The following is a 19,478-nucleotide window of genomic DNA, read 5'->3' on the forward strand; positions in this document are numbered from 1 at the left end:
CGACGTCGGGGTCATCAGCTTTGAAATCGCATGGACGCACCTCGGCGTGACGCCAGGATAGATGTCGAGATGCACCTATAGCGGCTGTGTCTGGGGGCGGCCTAGTCGCGGACCAGTCCCTAGAACCGCTATTTCCTGCTCTGCAGGTCACCACCTCGCCCTCTCTGTCGCTCTCCTGGCCCAGGCCCATCAGTAGCAAGCCTGAGCTGTCCCAGACCGCACTTATCTCGGGTCTTCAAGCTCACACCGGCTCGTGATGCTCCGGTGTAGCACTCCCGGTGGCCCGTGCCGAGCGATTGTGAGGGCTTTACGGAGGTCATTGTCGGCGCCACCGACCGTGAAATGTCCCGATCCACAGCCCTCATGCACCAGACGCATGGATGCAGTCATAATGTGTAGGCCTTCTCTCCAAAGGTTTTGAGCAATAGCCGCAAAAGGCGCTTCTTGGCACTTTTCATCGCGACACGTCCAGGTGCAGACAAAGCGGCTTCCCAGCTCACCACCTCGCCTTCTCTGTCTCTCTCCTGGCCAAGGCCCATCAGTATCAAGCCTGAGCTGTCCCAAACCGCCCTTATTTTGGGTGATGAATCCCACTCTGGCTCATACCACGGCTCTTACGGCCTCACACACGCCTGTTTCACCCACAGACACCGCCGGCACGCACTCCCACTTCACACACGCTCAAGCACAACCCCACCAAAGCACAGCCCTGCTCAGAATGGGCAAGAACCACCACTTGGTGACCCAGGTAGCCTCTGGCTCGCCACTGCACTCGGCTCCTCTGCAGCTGTCTCGCGCTCTCGCCACGACAGCACGCCGACGGCAAGCTTTAAGGTCCGTCTGGTGGACCTGCTGTCGCCACGGCCGCCGCGCACATGCAGCTCACATCAAGGCTCGACACTGGGCCCGCTCATCTCGGTTGTGGCGGCGTGTGTGAAGGATGCGCGGCCGAGCCGCTGGCTGGCGCCGCTTGAACGTCCGAGACGGACGCAGCACAGGCCACGCGTCGCGCCGCCGGCCAAGCCCAGCCTCTCGGCGGACCCCGGCCGTGCCAGAGGCAGCCCAGGTGGCGCGTGGGGCCGCGGCTCGGCGCTGGGAGCGCGCACGGGGCCCGTCCTCCAGTAAGGCCGACCACCTGTAACGGCCACACCCCTGTGAAGAGAGCTTGGATTGCCCCTCGACCCGCACGCGAAGTCCCACTTTGGCATGCTCGTGCTCGTCGCCATCTTCGTCTTTTTTACTCATTCTTCTTGCGCGTCCCAGCGGCCCTAGTGCCACCAGCAAGCAGCCGGCTGCATGGGGCGAGAGGGTGCGTTTGAACGGCCTTTTCAAAGGTGTGAAAAACAGGTGGACAGGCTTTATTGCGACGGGCGCTGCCCACCTTCAAGCCCTGATAAATGAAAAACCCCGCGCCACGGGCAAGGGGCCCTCACCAGAGTGTACAAGAAGGCGGTGGCCACGGCGGAGGCAGGCGGACGGGTGGTGATGGTCGTTCAGGAGGCGCCGCAAGAGGGGCAGCAGAAGTCGTGTCGCGCCTACCAGAACCTAAGCTGTAGTGGGGCGGCAGTGGACGGGGTGCTCTTCTTCCCGGCCGGGACACTCGCCTTTGGACACGCGGCGGGATGGGCCAACGCCACGGAGTCGGTTTATGCGAACACCCACGCTTGGGCAGGGGGTGGAGAGGACCCCCTCCGCCCGCCGAGATGCCGTCAACCAGGAGCGCTCCGCCGCCACGCCCGGCTGATGAACCCTCGGCACGTCAGAGTGCTCCTTTTTGCGCCAAGGAGGGATAACGTGGCTCAAACGGTGAGCGCCGAAGCGCTGCGGCGGCTCGCCTTCTTAGCGGGCGGCACCGGTGGGCGGGGGACCGGCGCACCAACGATGTGGGCCCCCACGTGGTATGGGGGCGGGGTCCGGCGGACGCTGGCGTGGACTGCGCAGACGTGTTGCGGAGCGGTGGACTTCATGGCACCATGGAGGGTGGTGCGCTGGCAGCCCGACTCCCTGTCGTTCCTACCTTTGTCAGACGGGGTCGTGGGGGGCGGGGAGGAGGCGAAGGACGCGGCAGAAACGCTGCAAGTGCTACACGGGCTTGCGGGAGAGGCCCCGGAGGAGGCCGTCCCTGACGGAGCGGTGCCGACCGCCCTCCCCCGGTTCCTGCGACTAGTGGGAATGGCGGAGGCGGAGATGGCGGGTGCGCTGCTCGGGATGGAGGGAGGCGCCCTGAGGATGGTGGCCCGGGTGGCCAAGCAGCGCGCGATACAAGTGACGCGCCACTGGCAAGCGGTGGGGATCCCTCTCGAGTCGCTCGGGATGGAGCGCTTCCCCACGCTAGCCGCCTGTCATGGGTGCGGCGGTAAATTTCGCACACTGTTCCACGTCAAGCCGGAAGACGGACCTGCGGCTACGGGAGTGGCTGAAGAGGTGGTTAGTGCCATCCTGGAACGGATCTCGGAGCGGGTGGAAGGAGAGGCGGAGGAGGGGATGAGGACGCGCCTACGCCAAGCCATGCAGGGACAGGGAGTGTTTGTATGCTTTTGTTGTGCAGCCCCTGTGGTCCGTGAGAAGAGGAGGCAAGGAGGCGGGTTAGGGGTGAGGGGGCGGCAGCCGCCACAGCAGGCGAGCGCACCCCGAGCCGGGGCTGCACCTGCGGGTCGGCCTCCCCCGACACGGACTCTGCCACAAAGGACACGAGACAGCCCGGTGAGGTTCGTACCGGCAGCTGACAGGGTGAGACAACGACGGGATGCGATCCGAGAAGCCGAGAGGGACCAAGAGGCCGCGGTGGCGGGCGAGAAGGCGGTCCTGGCGGAACTTAGGGCGATCGGTCTGTCGGTCGCGGACAGCACCGGCGTGCTCAGGCCAGTACAGGCACGAGAGGTGCGGGGCTTGGCTAAACGACTGGTCGGCTCGACAGATCTTCTTGGACAGGTTTTCCGGTGGGAGGGAGAGGACTACCTCGTCAACGACATCGCACCGGGGCCGACACAGTCGGGGGGGCAGGCGCTGAAGGCGTACGCCTGCTGTGTGAAGAGGCGGGTGGCATCGGCGGGCCCGCTGTCTGAACACAACTCGGCCTTTGATATCCGGGTCACACCGCCATCGCCGTCGGGGAGAGGGGGGACGACACTGCCTCGGCAGCGTGCACCTCGATCCTGCACCGTGTTTGTGATGACCCCCCCTATGACCACACCAGTGAGGGTGGGCGAGACGATCGAGGGGTCCCGTACCATACGGAATCGACCCTATCCAGTGCTCAAGTGCTCAAGGTGAAGAACAGCCAGGCTCGGACTGGACAACGCGGTATGGCTGGACGCTGGACAGATGATGACGGCACGCACGAGCGACACACAGACACAAACACTTGTGCCAAGGAGCACTTGGAGCGCCGGCTTGATTTCTTTTTTTTTCGCGACGAATTCTTTTTTTGCGTGCTTTTCACCACGTGAGTTGCCGCCACCTCCGCGCCCTCGCCTCGCCCCGCGCCCGCCGCCACTCCTTCTCCGTAGCGCGCTCGCCCTCACGTACGAGCAACGCTCCCAGCGAGCATGGCCACATGACTGATCTCCGGGTCTGCGCATCGACTGACCCCGCGTCGGTCACCGTTGGACCCGATGGACGGAAACTCACACGCACGCGCACATCCCAGCAGCCGGCAAGCGCAGAGGATCGAACGCCCGCGCCCTCCGACGCACGCGCAGGACCCGCGCCTCCGAATGGGCTGCCCCGTGATCCACTCGCCGGCCGCCGCCGAGACCGCCTCCGCCGCCGCGGCCGCCCAGACGTCCGGCGGCGACTCTGCGGCGGCGGCGGCGGGCTCGGCGAGCACGAGCGGCTGCCCGGTGCACGCGAGAGGCTCGCCGGCGGGCGAGCGGCTCAACCCCGACAACGCGATGCCGGCGGTGGCGAACCAGCTTCCCGCGGCTGGGCAGCGGCTGCCGCTGTCAAAGGAGAGGGTGGAGTCGACGATCCCGCAGGCAGGTGCGGAGGGGGGCCACTGGGTGTACCCGTCGGCGCAGATGTTTTACAACGCGATGCGCCGGAAGGGCTTCGAGCCGCAAGAGGAGGACATGCGCACCGTCGTCGCCATCCACAACACTGTCAACGAGCGCACGTGGCGCGAGATCACCCCGAGATCACCCCGAGAGTACCCGGAGATTGCCCGAGATTACCGCAACGCCCTGTGTAGGCGCGAGATCTTGCTCTGGGAGCGCCACTACCCCGAGTGCGTCGACGACCTCAAGCTGGTGCAATGTCCTCAGAAATCACATCATCATACTAATGAGATCCCCCCACATCTCCCCATATCTCCCCACATCTCCCCACATCTCCCCACATCTCCCCAGGTGCGGTTCGGCGGCGTGCCCGACGAGCCGACTCCAAAGGCGCGCCTGTTTACCGCCGTCGGCTACAAGCCCCCGTTCGACCGGCATGACTGGGTCGTCTCGCGGTGCGGCAAGGAGGTCCGACCGGGAGATAGGGGGGGATAGGGGGAGATATAGGGGGAGATATGGGTCGTCTCGCGGTGCGGCAAGGAGGTCCGACCGGGAGATAGGGGGGGGGATAGGGGGAGATATAGGGGGAGATATGGGTCGTCTCGCGGTGCAGCAAGGAGGTCCGACCGGACCCTCGCACTCTGAATGCCGTGCTAGCTCCTGTCGTCTAGACGTGGAGTCGCGAGGGCTAGCCTGGCCCGCTACCTCATCGACTACCTCAACGCGTGAATTAACGAGTTGATTAATTGATCACTAATTACCTTAGGTCCGCTACCTCATCGACTACTACAACGCGAGGCCCATCGCCGGCAAGCCGGTCGCCGCTAGTCCGAGATAGCCGAGCCACAGCCGAGACACAGCCGAGACACAGCCGAGGTGCAGCCGAGAGACACAGCCGAGAGACAGCCGAGAGACAGCCGAGAGACAGCCGAGATGCAGCAGGGCGCGACCGGCTTCCCGTCTCTTCACAGCCACGCCGCTGTGAACAGGTCGCGATGCACATCGACGCGCGGCCCGCCGCCGACGACCTGCAGGGGGCGTGGGAGCGAGTGCGCATGCCCTTCCTGCGCTTGTGGAACGCGGGGCGCGGACCCTGACCCACAGAGAGCCTACCCCGTACGCGCGACGTCCGCACGCGCACGTTCAACAGGTCGTTGTGCTCTTGTATGTGTGCGCTCTTGTAGCCAGGGTAAGGCATCGTGACGAAACATACTGTATATTGCGGCTTTACGTTTACGACGGATTCCACACCGTCTTCCCCACGGTGGGCGCGCCCACGCCTTGAAGCTCGATCTTCTCACAGAAGCAGCCGCTGGTCCTCGACTCGACGCCCTCTCTCTCTTCTCACCGCCCCGACGCCCACCCATCGATCTCCTTGGGCAGCAGCTGGTTCGACAGGTCCTCTCCGTGGCCCAGGCAGCCGGTCTCGCCTTGGCCCCAGGCAAAAACGGCGCCGGTGGCAGTGAAGGCGAGGCTGTGCACGGATCCAGTAGAAACAGCGACGACGTGCCGCGCCAAGAAGGCCTCGATCTTCTTCGGCAGAAGCTGGTTCTGCTGGTTGCCGTGGCCCAACCGGCCTTGGTATCCATCGCCCCAGCTCCAGACGGCGCCGTCGGCAGTAGAGGCGAAGCTATACACGGCTCCAGCCAGAACAGAGATCACGCGCCGCCCCGCAAAGGCCTCGATCTTCTTGGGCAGCAGCTGGTGTTGCTCGTCGCCGTGGCCCAGCTGGCCGTGGCCTCCATAGCCCCAGCTCCAGACGCCGCCGTCGGCGGTGAGGGCGAGGCTGTGCATGCCTCCAGCCGACACGGCAACGACGCGCTGGTCAGCCAACGCCTCGACCTTCTCTGGTCGCCACTGGTCCTGTGCGTCACCGTGGCCCAACCGGCCACGGTAGCCATTGCCCCAGCTCCAGAGCGCGCCGTCGGCGGTGAGGGCGAGGCTGTGGTTGCCTCCAGCCGACACAGCGACGACGCGCTGCCCAGCGAAGGCCTCGACCTTCTTGGGCAGCAGCTGGTTCTGCTCGTCGCCGTGGCCCAGCCGGCCAAAGGCTCCCCAGCCCCAGCTCCAGACGCCGTCGTTGGTGGTGAGGGCGAGGCTGTGCGCGGGTCCAGCTGACACAGTGACGACGCGCTGGCCAGCAAAGGCTTCGACCTTCTTTGGCAGCAGATGGTTCTGCTGGTCGCCGTGGCCCAACCGGCCGTCGCCTCCAAAGCCCCAACTCCAGACGGCGCCGCCGGCGGTGATGGCGAGGGTGTGCGCGGTTCCAGCCGACACACTCACGGCGCGCTCGCCGCCCAGCATCGACGGGAGGCGGGTCGGCGTGTTGAGCCGCGTCACGCCCTCGCCGTGGCCGAGTAGCCCTGGAAGGAAGGACGGCGCATTGCCGCACGACGAGAGCCGCCCCTCGCCGTCGATGAAGACGCTGTGCCGTTTGCCTGCCGCCGCCCTCGCCGGCGGGTTGGACTCGCACAGCAGCGCCGAATAGCACACCCACCTCACGGCGCAGCCCTCGCCCTCTGGCTGCGCCGGCAGCTCGTAGCCGCGCTCTTGCGCCCTCAAGCGGATGCCCTCCACCGCAAGCGAGGCGTGAAAGAGCAGCGAGACGGCCGCGACGCGAGCGATGTCAACGGGGCCGTCGCAGCGAGAGACGACGCGCACGAGGAGGTCCGTGGGGAGGTCGAGGAGGCGGGTGGGCGGCGGCGTGCTTGGCGAGGGAGCGGCGGTGGCGGCGGGGGCGAGGCGGCGCGAGCGGCGCGAGCGGCGCGGAGGGGTGGACATCGCGAGAAAAAGCCTTTTAAGGCGAAAGAAGCCGCGAGAACAAGGGACCGGCAGGCGGCGGCGGCGCAGGACGAGGCAGAAGAGAATGACGCGACAGAGGAGGAAGTGACAAGGGAGAGACCGACGAGAGTGGGACGGCCGCGAGGTGGCATGAAGGTTGCAGCGAGAATCGGCGAGAGACTGCGAAGAGAGATAGGAAGAGGCGGACGCCCAAGGGTGGGCGACGGCTAGCGCATCACACTCCTCTCCTTAAAATCCCTGTGTGGTGGCGGCGTGCCGTCCTCCCATCCCTCCCTTGGGTTGTCTGTTTTCTTTCTTGTAAGATTCTTCTTGTTTTGGTCCGAGTACGTGCCGAGCGAGCAGGCGAGGGAGATCGGAGACGATCGGGGAGCGCGATGCGTACTTACCCTCGATGTTGTCCCTCCCCCCCCACCCCTCTCCCCGGACGACGCCGCTCTCGCATCTGCTATGGTCTCTCTCTCGATACACAACACGCTCGCCGACTTGGCAACAAGGGTGGACTCCATCGCGCCAGGCGACGAAACTGCCCCCGCCCCTCGGGGCGGGGACCCCCGCCCTCCCGGGGGGACCTTTGGGGCCCCCCGCCCTCCAGGGGGCGACCCCTCCGGGGAGGCCGGCCTTCCCCGTGCCGGTTCTCCCCAACCAACCCCGCCGACAGCGCGAGCTGCCGGCCATATTGAGCGGTTCGTCCGCGTCGCGCACTCGGCCCAACCGGGGGCCGCAGACTCGTTCTGCGCGCCAACGGCTGGTGACGCTGTGTTGCCCTTGAGCTAGTCCTTCCCCGGTCGCCTAGCCTCTGCGCTGTCTGGCGAACGCCTGTATGCCATGCGCGCGGACAACGCTTGCGTGGATATGTGGCTGGCAGGCTGACCCGCGAACGGGGTAACCCGCGCACGGGGAAGCTTCGCGGGTTCGAGTCGCCAAACATTAAGCAGCGGAGGTGTGCCGAGGGGGGACCGGGAGGCGGTAAGTCGTCGTCGCCCGGCGCTTGCAGCACCATGGCGATGACGCCAAGAGGTTCCTCTTTTCCGCCCCCCCCCCCCCCCCCGGGGCGAAAAGACGAAAAGCACAACATGGATACCTGGCTGGGAAGCTGACCCCTGTGCGGGGTAACCCCCGCACGGGGAAACTTCCCGGGTTCGAGTCCCCAAAAATTAAACAGCGGAAGTGTGCCCAGGGGGACCCGGAGGCGGTAAACCCTCCTCCCCCGGCGCTGCATGCAACACCGTGGCGATGGCGCTAAAAGGTTCCTCTTTTTCGCCCCCCCCCCCCCCCCCCCCCGCGCGATACACACACACATGCAGATAGCAACACCGCGCTGGTGTCCAGTCCGAGCCAGACTGTTCTTCGCCTTTCTATCAAATCAATCAGCAATTCAGCATTGATTATTGTGCAGCGTCACCACTTGAAAGCCACCAAATATTAGCTCCGAGAGGTTTGGTCGGTGTGGAGCGGAGCCCGTATTGTACGAAGGCGAGACGCTAGCGTCAGAGCCAAGGCTCCCGCCTGACGCCCGACAGACGAATGTGCAGCCGGGCAGATCGCGACAACACACCCCGCACACATGCACCAAAACAAGAACCTCTCCAAAACTGCGAACAGCGCCTCAGCATCACGAACTCACGGCACCTCTTCTTCTCCTCTCTCCCTCTCTCTCTCTCTCCTCGCCGCAGAGCAGCGGGTCGGGCGTATGGGCATCTGTGAGTGCGGCGTCGGCCAGGGGCCGTGCTGCGACACGCTAACGTGCGGCCCGTGCCGCCGTGGCTGCGCCTCGTGCACGGACTGCTTGAAGTGCGGCCCGTGCAGCCGCTGTTGCAAAGAGTGCTGCGACATTCTGACTTGCGGGCCTTGCAAACGCGATTGCTGCGATCTCTTCAAGTGCGGGCCCTGCAAACGGGCCTGCTGCCCCAACTGCGACATCTACGTTTGCTGTGAGCCGCCCGCCCGCATATGCCACTTCTCGCGTCACGCCTGCCTGCGTGCCCACCTCCCACCCCGACAGCCCCACCCGCCAGCCCACGAGCGCCGGCCACTTTCACAGATATCGCGTGCAACGACGAGTGCACGGCCTGCTACCTTCCCCTGGGCAAGTGCCTCTGCCCCTGCATCGATGGCAAAAAGCCGAAGTGCGTCGGCGGGCCAGTGCCGGTCGAAATGGAGCGGTGAGGCCGTAGAGGGCGAACCCGCCGCATCGGCGTGGCCCCATTCGGCCGCCGTCGTCAAGAGATGGGTGCCTTGTTCGGAATCTGGTCTGGGTGTGCTCGTAGTTGTTTTGCTAGGCCGGTGTGCAGCCGCACGCCGCACGCGTGCGCGCGCGCGCGTGCCGCGTATGGGCGGGCCGCCATCTCGCCGTGACAAGTCGGCGCGCTTGCCAGGGCCGGGCGGCTCCCTGCCGTATGGTTGTTCTGTTCGGGCTTTCGTAGCGTGAGACATGGGCATACCATGCGCAGCCTTTTCTCATAGTGTACTGGCGAGCCAGCAGCCGATTTCTATGAGCGATTTCTGCCAAAATTTTCTTCGGCGCTGCGCGCGCCGTTCACATCGGTCGGTTCTAGATACTAGTACACTAAAAGGTTGCCCTGAGATACGAATTCAATCCTCCCGCTTAACCCTCCCTGAACCCACTAAATTGCGTCTGTACCCACGCGGCAAACATTCATTTTTTTCGCAAATTCTGCTTCAACAAACCCGTCGAGAGGCCACGTCACGCAGGTGTCCCCTTTTTCTGCATCTTTGTGAGTGTGGCAGCCCACTTTGCATTCCCTAGAGGTGTCTTTGAGATTTGACTTCGATGTCTGCTTGAGGTACGAAGATCTGTTTGGCGGATACTGCAGTCACCAAATCGACAGCTGCAACTGGGAGGGTGTGCTTGAGCACTGGAACACGGCTGGTAAGAAGGAGGGACGCATCCGAGCGTGCAAGCATTCCGATCTGGAGTGCTACGTCAAGCGCAACCCAGACGTCATGCAGCGCACGTGCGGGACCTCAGCATTCAGCGGCTGTTCACAGGACCAGTTGGTGGCGTTGATGGAGCACTACGCATTCGTAGGGAGACCCGCCGGCCAGAGCCTCTCGTGTGACCCCCTCCCGGCAACGAGCGAAGTTCCACGAACGCCAGCATCGGTGCCAGCACCATTGCCCGAGCTGCCTGCGCCTCAGACCGCGCCGGCACAACCACAAGGGGCAGGCGGGTCAACAAGCGAGGCGGAGGAGATTCTGAGGGACCCCATCTTCGCAGCCAAGCTGAAGAATCTCATGGCCGCTATGGGATACTGACGGCAGCCAGTGCAGCAGCACTAGCACGTGGACGTGCGCTCATAAATTGCGACGGGCGCATGTGCACGCAGCTTGTCGAGAGTTGTCCCCAGCCCCGTCGACCCCGTCGATTGGCCGCGCGTGACGAAATACTGTATCTGTAAACATCACCAATATATCAACAAGACCGTCCGTCGCGAGCGCCATGCAGACCGGAACGCACTGCGCGCAGGGGGGCAGGGACCATGCCACACCTCCGCGGTCCGCGCGCACACCGTGCCGCAGCGAGGGCACCGGACATGGTACACACCAAGAGTCAGTACGTTGCAGTACACCGCCGCCGCCCCACCCTCCCTCCCTCCCTCGGCGGCCCGCCTCCGCGGGTCAGTAGTCACGAACCTTGCACACGAACCAGCCAAAGGCGCGCAGGCACACCTTTGCGAACGAGTCGGGATCAATTAATCTAATGAATGAATGAATTACTATTAATTAATTAATGGGCACACCTTTGCGAACGAGTCGGGCACGGCAGCGTCCACCTTGAGGTCAGGTTTAGGTCAGGTCAGGTAAACTTCTCCACACACACGAGGTGGTGAGGCAAGGGCCAGGCGTCCCCCGCGACTCCTGCATTCAGAGTGCAAGCCCCAGTGCGCGTGGTTGAGCGGTGTGTGTGTGTGTGTGTGTCTGTGTGTGTCTGTCTCTCTCTCTCTCTCTCTCTCTCTCTCTCTCTCTCTGTGTGTGTGTGTGTGTGTGTGTGTGTGTGTGTGTGTGTGTGTGTGTGTGTGTGTGTGTGTGTGTGTGTGTGTGTGTGTGTGTGTGTGTGTGTGTGTGTGTGTGTGTGTGTGTGTGTGTGTGTGTGTGTGTGTGTGTGTCTGTCTGTCCACCTTCAGCCAGGCCGCGTCCACCATCGAGTGCGCCTCGCCTATGCGCAGAAACGAAACCCGCGCTGGCCTCGCAAGACGGACTCACGTCGCCCGTCCAACTCGCCTCGCCGATGCACGTCTCGAAGGCGCCGGTAGCCTCGATTAGGTCGACCATCGCCCCGACCTATTCACAGCAGTAGGGTGTGAAGAGACGCTGTTCACACCTCGATCAGGTCGACCATCGCCCCGACCTGTTCACAGCTGCAGGTGTGAACAGCGCCTCTTCACGGCTGCACGCAGGTCGACCATCGCCCCGACCTCACGCTCGCTGTCCGGCACGCCAAACTGCCCCCACAGCCAGCGCTGCCGCTCCGCGTCGCCCGCCGCGCCCAGCGCCATCAGCGCGCGGATGACCGGCGCCGTCACCTTCCCCTCGATGAGGTCCTCCGCCTTGGTCTTGAGCGACTTGCCGAAGCCCTGCAGGTTGGAGCCGTCCGGACCCAGTGACACGACCGGTGGCAGTGTGCCTCGTATCGGCTCCCGGTCCACTCGTGCGCAGCGTGTGTGTGTGTGCGTGTGGGCCCGTCCTTGGTGCTCGGAGGTGTGTGAGACTGGCTGGCTGACTGACCTGCAGGTTGATGACGTCGTCGAGGAGCTGGAACGCCAGCCCGAGCGCGAGGAAGTAGTCGCCGAGGGCAGCCTCCTGCGCGGGCGTCGCGCCGCCGAGCACCGCCCCAGTGCGCGCGCACACCGAGGCGGGTAAGCCCGACTTGAGACGGTGGCAGCAGAGCAGCGCCTCCCACACGGGCGCTAGGTCGCCCGACTCGAGGCACGCGGGCACCATGTGCGCCAGCCCGTGTAGGTCGAGCGCCTGGCCCACGTGCGAGCCGCGCAGGCAAGTGAAGTAGAGCTCGTACACACGCAGCCGCTGCGCGGCGGTGAGGGGGTGGTCGCGCGTGATGCCCTCGCCGAGGAAGTAGGCGGCCGTCCCCGCGTTGATTGCGGTGGCGACGCCGAACTCGAGGTGCGCGCACGGCCCGCCGCGCCGCAGCAGCGAGTTGTCTTGGATGTCGTCGATGATGAGCGACCCCGTGTGCAGAAACTCGGGGAAGGAGGTGAAGCGCTCGAGGCTGGCCGGGCTCCCTGCAGAGGGAGGGGGTGGGGAGGGGGAGGTCAAGAAGGTACCGGGGCGGACGAAGCGTGGAGGGGCGCTAGGGCCAGGTAGGGCGACCGCCTAGCAAGGACTCCTAGCAAGGGCAACGCATCGCAGGGCCTCTCAAGCCACGCATGTGCTGCGGGTCTGTGTCCCGATGGACGCATCTCGGAGGGCACCTCCGACGACCGCCGACGCGAGCAGCAGCCCCATCGACCTCCACCCCTTGCCCTGCCGGTCGGTGATGGCGCGCACCGGCCGGATCAGGCCCTCGACAAAGGCGTCCGTCGGCAGCCCCGCCATCACCGACTCGAACTCGCGCGAGACGGCGAGCTCGACCAGGTGCTGCCTAGGGCCCGAGATAGGGGGAGATGGGGGGAGATCTGGGGAGATCTGGGGAGATGTGAGCTCGACGAGGTGCTGCCGGCTCGGCGCGAGCGGGTAGACCGCCTCGACGTTGCGCAGCACCACCTCCGACACCCCGCCGAGCATGGTGCGGAAGTCGTGGTTCTGCGCGCCAAAGTACTGCTCGACGAACCCGACTCCGGACACGGGCACGCCGCGCCGCGAGCCCGTGACGCGCACCTGCCCCTCCCAGTACGCCGGCGTCGCGATGACCGAAATGAGCTCCTGGTCGTCCGCGACGGCGGCCAGCTCGAGCACCAGCTCCTCGCTCGGCACGCGCAGCGCCCACCGGCAGCCGTACTTGATGAAGGTGCGGAGCGACGTCCACGTGCCCACCTGCGCCATCTCCGCGTCGGCGTTGCGGCTGGCGCCGTCGCGGCCGACGAGCACCGCCTTGTCGACAATCGAGCCGAGGCTGGTCGTGTCGAGCGTGCGCGCGTAGACCACCTGCGCGGGTGGGAGAGAGAGCGGCTGGCTTACATGCAGGGCGCGTCGTGGGCGTGGTGTGTTCGGAGGAGGCGGTCCGGAGGAGAAAGGGGTTGAAGCCAACGAGAGCAGCACACATCCTGTGGCTGTGCAATCTCGAGTGTGCAATTGTTATTCATCCATTACCTCCGAGCCGTCGTCGAGCTGCAGCCCCGCCCAAACCCACTGCACGTCTGGCAAGCCGAGCCCGCCGCCTCCGACGCCCGGGGACGCCGCGTCGCCGGTCGGCGCCTCGCCCTTTGCGCCGTCTCCGCCAAACTCGTGGTCGTACCACCCGTCGCCTTGCACCGGCAGCGCGACCGCGCCCGCGCCCGCGGCGTGCCCATTCGCGCGGCCGTTGACGACTCCGCTGTCCAGACCGTTGGCGGCGCGTCCGTTGTCCACGCCATTGGCGGCGCGTCCGTTCGCATCGTTTCCGTCGGCGTGACCGTTCGACGACCCGGCGTTCGGCGTCGGCGGGAGGGGTGCGGGCGTCGGCGGCGCGGGCGTCGGCGGCGGCTCGATCACCGTCCCCCGCGCTTGCATCCTAGGAGAGGAGAGGAGAGGAGAGGAGAGGAGAGGAGAGGATGACATCGCGCTCCATGTCCATGTCTATGTGCACCATGGCACGGGTCTAGGAAGCGTCTCGGAAGTGTGTCGGAAGTGTCACCACGGCACGCACGAGATCGTGTCTAGGAAGTGTCTAGGAAGTGTCTCGGAACTGTCTCGGAACTGTCTCCTCGTTATCGAGTAGTAGTACATGGCGTCGGCCGACTCTGCGCCGGGCGAGACGCCGTCGACGCCGTTGCGGACCACCGGCTTGGTGGCGGAGAAGGTGAGGTCGAACCCGAACCCCGCGCCGGTGCCGGCGGGCGCGGACGGGTCGGCGGAGAGGCGCACGCGGTACGAGCCGCTCGCCTCGTCCTTGCTCATCGACAGCCGGTCGGCCTCGATACCAAACGCGTCGGTGCGGACGGTGAAGCGGCGCGCCGCCGTCGCATCCGGCAGCGGAAGCGCCCCCTTCGCCATCGCCTCGTGCATCGCTCGCTCAAAGTAGTCGGTTCGGCGCGGCTGCGGGAAGGTTCCATGAAGGTTCAATGGGAGGGTCGGCCGGAGAGAGCAGCGAGGAGAGGGGCGAGGAGCGGTCGGAGAGAGGCGGAAGGAGAGAGGCTGTAGGAGAGAGGCGCTAGGAGAGAGGAGGGAGGCGAGAGGCGAGAGAGGTGGGAGACGAGAGAGGAGAGAGGAGAGGGGGGAGAGGAGAGAAAGAAGAGGGGGGACGCGAGGGGAGAGGAGAGGGAGGGAGTTGAGAGTAGTGTCGAAAGTGGCCCGCCTGCCGGTGGCGCAGCACGGCCGCCGCCGCGTGCGGCTCGCCACACGAGTAGTAGGCGTGCGTCTCGCCTAATTAATAGTTAATTAATCGTTCATTAATCGTTAATTCAGCGAGGGTGCCTCCCTCGAGCGTCTCGCCGCGGCAGAGCAGCGAGGCGTGCGCGTGGCAGAGGAGGTCGCCACCCACCCGCACGCGGAAGAACGCCGCAAACGCGCAGTAGGGCGTGCCGTCCGCGGCGGCGAGGTGGGCGTGAAAGTACCACCATTCGATCATCGACGACGCGTGCGGCAAGTCGTGCACGCGCAAATCGATGGCGCGGTGGCGCAGCGGCCAGTCGGGCTTGTAGAGCGGGTGCGCGGGCAGCTCCTTGCTCAGCGACGCGAGCCACGCGTCGCGCAGCGCGTACGTGCGCAGCGGCGCCACGGCGGAGTCGCGCAGCAAGCAGTACAAGCCCGAGCGCAGCTTGGCCGCGTCGCTTCCGCCGAGCGACCGCAGCGCCTCCAGCTGCGCCATCACCTCGCCGCCGCCGCCGCCGCCGCCGCCGCCTGCCGCTGCGAAGTGGGCGTCCAGCGCGGCGACGGCGGCCTCGCCCGCCGCCAGCGACGACCTCCGAAGCTCTCCCGCCAGCGCGGTGGCGCCGCGGCGCAGCGCGGGTGCACCGCCCATCACGGCGGCGACCGCGCCGGCGAAGTGGGCGGCGGAGCGAGAGGAGGGGGGGAGATGGACAGCGGCGGAGCGCGAGACCAGCCACGCCGCAAACGAGGACTGGTCGGACCACGCCAGGAACGGCACCACCACGGCCGGCAGGCCGGCGGCGGCGGCGGCGGCGCTCGTGCCCGCGCCGCCATGGTGCACGGCAGCGGCGCAGCGCGGAAACGCGTACGCGTGCGGCACCGACGCCACCCACAACGTGTCGGCCCAACCCCGGACCGCCCGCGGCACCGCCGCGCCGATGGCGAGGAGCCGCACGCCGCCGCCCCGCCGCTGCGGCGACAGCGCCTCGAGCAGAGCGCTCGCCCACGGCGCCTGTGAACAGGTCATCCACGGCGTAATCAGCTCACGGCGCCTCGGAGGGGCGCGCGGGCGCACGGCGCCTTCGCGTACACGTCCATCGAGCCGAACGCGAGCGCCTGGTCATCAATTGCTCCGGACAGTGACCCGCGCCGCGTAGAGCAAGACGAATCAACAGCCGGAAGCGGGCGCCAGCGGGGGCGGGCCGGCGGCGAAGAAGGCGGCCTACAAAAAGAAAACACGTACCGCCCCTAAAACAGAAATCACTGGCGCCGCGGGCCGGCGGCGAAGAAGGCGGCCAGCTCGGGAGGCGGAGACCAGCCCGGCGGCGGCTCGCTCTCTCGCAAGAAGCCAATGTGCGAGAAGGGGAGGCCCGGCAGCAGCGGCGCCTGTTCACAGCGTGTTCACAGCGGGGCGTGTGGAGGGACGCCGGTCAGAGGTGGGGTGGAACGAAACGGCAGCCGCGGCGGCGCCTCGGAGGCGGAGGCGGCGGAGGCGGCGGAGGCGGCGGAGGCGGGAGCGTCGGCGGACGAGGAGGAGGCAGAGCTGGGGAGGGGCACGTCGCAGGAGCGCGGGTAGGCGAGGAGCGTTATCTCGCGCTTCATGTGCACCTATGAGGGGGAGGGGGGCCGTGATGAACTACTCCGTCAGTCGAGCGAGCAGGATGACATCGCGCTCCATGGCCATGGCACGCACGAGGTCGTGTCTAGGAAGTGTCTAAGGAAGCATCTAGGAAACGTCTCGGAAGTGTCTAGGAAGTGTCACCATGGCACGCACGAGGTCGTGTCTAGGAAGTGTCTACGGAAGCATCTAGGAAGCATCTCGGAAACGTCTCGGAAGTGTCTAGGAAGTGTCACCATGGCACGCACGAGGTCGTGTCTAGGAAGTGTCTACGGAAGCATCTAGGAAGCATCTCGGAAGTGTCTCGGAAGTGTCTAGGAAGTGTCACCATGGCACGCACGAGGTCGTGTCTAGGAAGTGTCTACGGAAGCATCTAGGAAGCATATCGGAAGTGTCTCGGAAGTGTCTAGGAAGTGTCACCATGGCACGCACGAGGTCGTGTCTAGGAAGTGTCTACGGAAGCATCTAGGAAGCATCTCGGAAGTGTCTCGGAAGTGTCTAGGAAGTGTCACCATGGCACGCACGAGGTCGTCGTCGGACAGAGCCGCCTCCCGCGCCATGCTGGCGCCGAGCCCGTGCGCCTTGGACAAGCCCCAGCGGATCACCAGATTAGCCCGAGATTGGCCCGAGATGGCCCGAGATGGCTCGAGATGGCTCGAGATGGCTCGAGATGGCTCGAGATGGCCCGAGATGGCTCGAGATGGCTCGAGATTGGCCCGAGATGGCTCGAGATGGCTCGAGATGAGCCGAAATGGCTCGAGATGGCCCGAGATGGCTCGAGATTGGCCCGAGATTGCCCGAGATGGCTCGAGATGGCTCGAGATTGGCTCGAGATGGCCCGAGATGGCCCGAGACGGCCCGAAATTGCCCGAGATGGCCCGAGATGAGCCCGTGCGCCTTCTGCACCGACAGCCATCGCACCACGTCGCGCGCGTGCGCCGCCGCGTGGTGCTCCTGCAGCGACATCACCCGAGATCAGGCGAGATCAGGCGAGATCAGCCGAGATTAGGCCGCCGCGTCGTGCTCCTGCAGCGCTTGCTCGCGCGCTGCGCCCTCCGTCTCCCCTCGGAGAGCAGCTATGCCGGACGCCGGCTGCTGCTGCCGCTGCTGCTGCTGCCGCTGCTGCTGCTGCTGCTGCTGCGGCTGCTGCCGCTGCTGCTGCTGCTGCTCGGGGTCGACGGGTCCGTACGGGGCGAAACGGACGTGTGCAATCGGCGGTCCTACGTGTACCGCACCTCCAGAGTCTCGAATCCAGTGCGGGCTCAGTCGCGTGGGTGGTGCGGGTGGCAACAGTGCGGGAGATATGGGGAGATACGGGGAGATATGGGGAGATCTTCTGCTTCTAGGGCGACGAGATACGGGAAGATATGGGGAGATACGGGGGAGATACAGGGAGATACAGGGAGATACGGGGAGATATGGGTGGTGCGGGTGGCAACAGTGCGGGGTGCGAGATATGGTGGAGATGCGGGGAGATATGGGGATGATGCGGGGATGTGGTGATCATCTCCCCCTCCCCAGCTCTGCCTCCTCCTCCCCAGCATCATCCCCAGCACACGTGCTGAAGGCACCAACCAGCCTCGGGGGCGGGGGCAGGCGGTCTTGTGCAGAGTCTTCAGAGCAGCGCGGGGGTGCGAGCGACACAAGGGGAGTGAGTGTGGCGGGGTGCGCCTCCCCTCGAGAGCCGTGGGTTGGGAAGACAAGAGAGCGCGTCTTCCGCTTCTAGGGCGCGAGGTATGGTGGAGATGCGGGGAGACATGGTGGAGATGCGGGGAGATATGGTGGAGATGCGGGGAGATATGGTGGAGATGCGGGGAGATATGGTGGAGATGCGGGGAGATATGGTGGAGATGCGGGGAGATATGGTGGAGATGCGGGGAGATATGGGGAGATGCGGGGAGATATGGTGGAGATGCGGGGAGATATGGGGAGATGCGGGGAGATATGGTGGAGATGCGGGGAGATATGGGGAGATCTTCCGCTTCTAGGGCGGCGAGATACGGGAAGATACGGGGAGATGCGGGGAGATATGGGGAGATCTTCCGCTTCTAGGGCGGCGAGATACGGGAAGATACGGGGAGATACGGGGAGATATGGGGAGATCTCCTGCTTCTAGGGCGGCGGGCCGAGCGAGCGGAGAAAGGAGAGGCAGAAGACGCATGAGCCAACCACGAGCCTACGGGGAGATATGGGGAGATATGGGGAGATATGGGGCCTCGTGCAGCGAGATTGCGAGCCTGCGCGCTGAATAGGCCGACATCAGGGCGGGAGGACGGTACTGCGAAGTGTCTTCAGAGCAGCGGGGGAAGACAACGGAGAGGAAGGCAGTGAACACAGGCGGATACGGCGGAATACGGCTGAGTGCGTGTCCTCTCGAGTGCTGGTTGGGAGACACGAATCCGTGTTCCGCTTCTAGGGCCCGAGATATGGGGAGAGATGGGGAGAGATTGGGAGAGATGGGGAGATCTGTCAGCTTCTAGGGCCACGAGCAAGTCGGCGCGGTGCGACGCCGCCAGCCGCTCGACCGCCAGAAGCATCGCCTCCCCGTGCACCTCGTAAAAGTCGGCGAGCCCGCTGACATATCTCCCCACATCTCCCCACATCTCCCCACATCTCCCCATATCTCCCCATATCTCCCCATATCTCCCCATATCTCCCCGTATCTCGTGCACCTCGTAAAAGTCGGCGAGTCCGCCGTGGAAGAAGCCTTGGGGGGGAGGTGTTGGGCGATGTGGCGAGATGTGGGGGAGATGTGGGGGAGATGTGGAGGAGATGTGGGGGAGGTGTGGGGGAGATGTGGGGGAGATGTGGGGGAGATCACACCTTCGGACGGGTCGTCGACCGGCGGCGGTGCGGCGCCCTCGCCCTCCACCAGCGGCGCGAAGTTGACGCCCGCGGCGGCGGCGAGCGGCGCGAACGGCGCGAGCGAGGCAAGGAGCGGCGCCCAGCCCGCCGCCGCCATGGCGCGGCAGAGCGGCAGGAAGGGCTGCACATCGCCGCGCGTGCCTAGCGCCGCGATAGGAGCGGTGGAGCGCTGAGAGGCGGGTGTCGCGCTAGCCTGGCCGTGGGACTCGGCGTCGCCTGTCTGGCCAGCCGATCTCTGCCGGCCTGCCCGTATCTCCCCGTATCTCCCCAAATAGTCTCTCCCCGTATCTCCCCATATCTCGCCGTGATCCAGAGGGCGGGAAATATCTCCCCATATCTCCCCCAGATCTCCCCAGGGGGAGATAGGGCGCGCGCCTAGCGTCACGATCAGCGGCCGGCGCGGCAATCCGCAACCAGCAGCAGCAGCAGCAGCGGCAGACGCCACGCCGGCCGCGGACGCAGCACCCGCCGCGCCGCCGCTGCGAGCGCGCTTGCTGGTGCGAGCCGCGTCCCCCTCCTGCGCCGCGCCGCCGCCGCCGCCGCCGCCTCGCTTGCCGCCTGTGCGCGCCTCCGCCTCCTCCTCCTCCTCCACCACCAATTAGCACATCCATCCTCGGTTGCCGCCTTCGAGCACCGTTCGGCCAGCTCCGCCGTCGGCGCGGGGTTCGGCGGCCTTCGGACGGCAGTCCAGCGATCGCCGGGCGGCCGCCTTG

The 19,478-nt window shown here is 65.7% G+C and overlaps 4 protein-coding genes across 4 annotated transcripts in view; 2 read left to right on the forward strand and 2 right to left on the reverse strand.

The window, feature by feature from the left end:
* Positions 1-3,696: 3,696 nt before the first annotated feature.
* On the forward strand, positions 3,697-5,200 carry EMIHUDRAFT_439014 (putative holocytochrome c synthase). The gene is made up of 5 exons (XM_005757545.1): positions 3,697-4,117; positions 4,190-4,247; positions 4,347-4,463; positions 4,762-4,812; positions 4,985-5,200. The coding sequence occupies exons 1-5, from the start codon at positions 3,717-3,719 to the stop codon at positions 5,090-5,092; spliced, it is 735 nt and encodes a 244-aa protein (XP_005757602.1). The 5' UTR covers positions 3,697-3,716; the 3' UTR covers positions 5,093-5,200.
* Positions 5,201-8,449: 3,249 nt separating this feature from the next.
* EMIHUDRAFT_439016 (hypothetical protein) lies at positions 8,450-9,267 on the forward strand. Its single transcript, XM_005757546.1, has 2 exons — positions 8,450-8,728; positions 8,839-9,267. Exons 1-2 carry the CDS (start codon positions 8,488-8,490, stop codon positions 8,961-8,963), a joined length of 366 nt encoding a protein of 121 aa, XP_005757603.1. The 5' UTR covers positions 8,450-8,487; the 3' UTR covers positions 8,964-9,267.
* Positions 9,268-11,170: 1,903 nt separating this feature from the next.
* EMIHUDRAFT_68989 (hypothetical protein) lies at positions 11,171-11,915 on the reverse strand (the record flags this gene model as incomplete). The annotated part of the gene is made up of 2 exons (XM_005757547.1): positions 11,171-11,392; positions 11,544-11,915. Coding segments are annotated over 2 exons (594 nt in total), but the record flags the coding sequence as incomplete, so codon positions are not given.
* Positions 11,916-19,363: 7,448 nt separating this feature from the next.
* The window catches only part of EMIHUDRAFT_220296 (hypothetical protein), a gene marked incomplete at both ends in the record, with an annotated part of 2,121 nt that continues 2,006 nt past the window's right edge, over positions 19,364-19,478 (reverse strand). The window contains one exon of the mRNA XM_005757548.1: positions 19,364-19,438. Within this exon, the coding sequence (XP_005757605.1) occupies positions 19,364-19,438 (75 nt within the window). The remainder of the gene's footprint in view (positions 19,439-19,478) is intronic.

Source organism: Emiliania huxleyi, assembly GCF_000372725.1.
Source record: "Emiliania huxleyi CCMP1516 unplaced genomic scaffold EMIHUscaffold_90, whole genome shotgun sequence".
Taxonomy (NCBI): Eukaryota; Haptophyta; order Isochrysidales; family Noelaerhabdaceae; genus Emiliania; species Emiliania huxleyi.

Bases quoted from the DNA above. Each gene is read 5' to 3' on its own strand.
- EMIHUDRAFT_439016 (XM_005757546.1), top strand. From the start codon at position 8,488: ATGGGCATCTGTGAGTGCGGCGTCGGCCAGGGGCCGTGCTGCGACACG. The intron at 8,729-8,838 runs GTGAGCCGCCCG...CCACTTTCACAG, and splicing joins CTGCGACATCTACGTTTGCT to ATATCGCGTGCAACGACGAG.
- EMIHUDRAFT_439014 (XM_005757545.1), top strand. From the start codon at position 3,717: ATGGGCTGCCCCGTGATCCACTCGCCGGCCGCCGCCGAGACCGCCTCC. The intron at 4,118-4,189 runs GCGCGAGATCAC...CGCCCTGTGTAG, and splicing joins ACTGTCAACGAGCGCACGTG to GCGCGAGATCTTGCTCTGGG. The intron at 4,248-4,346 runs GTGCAATGTCCT...ACATCTCCCCAG, and splicing joins GCGTCGACGACCTCAAGCTG to GTGCGGTTCGGCGGCGTGCC.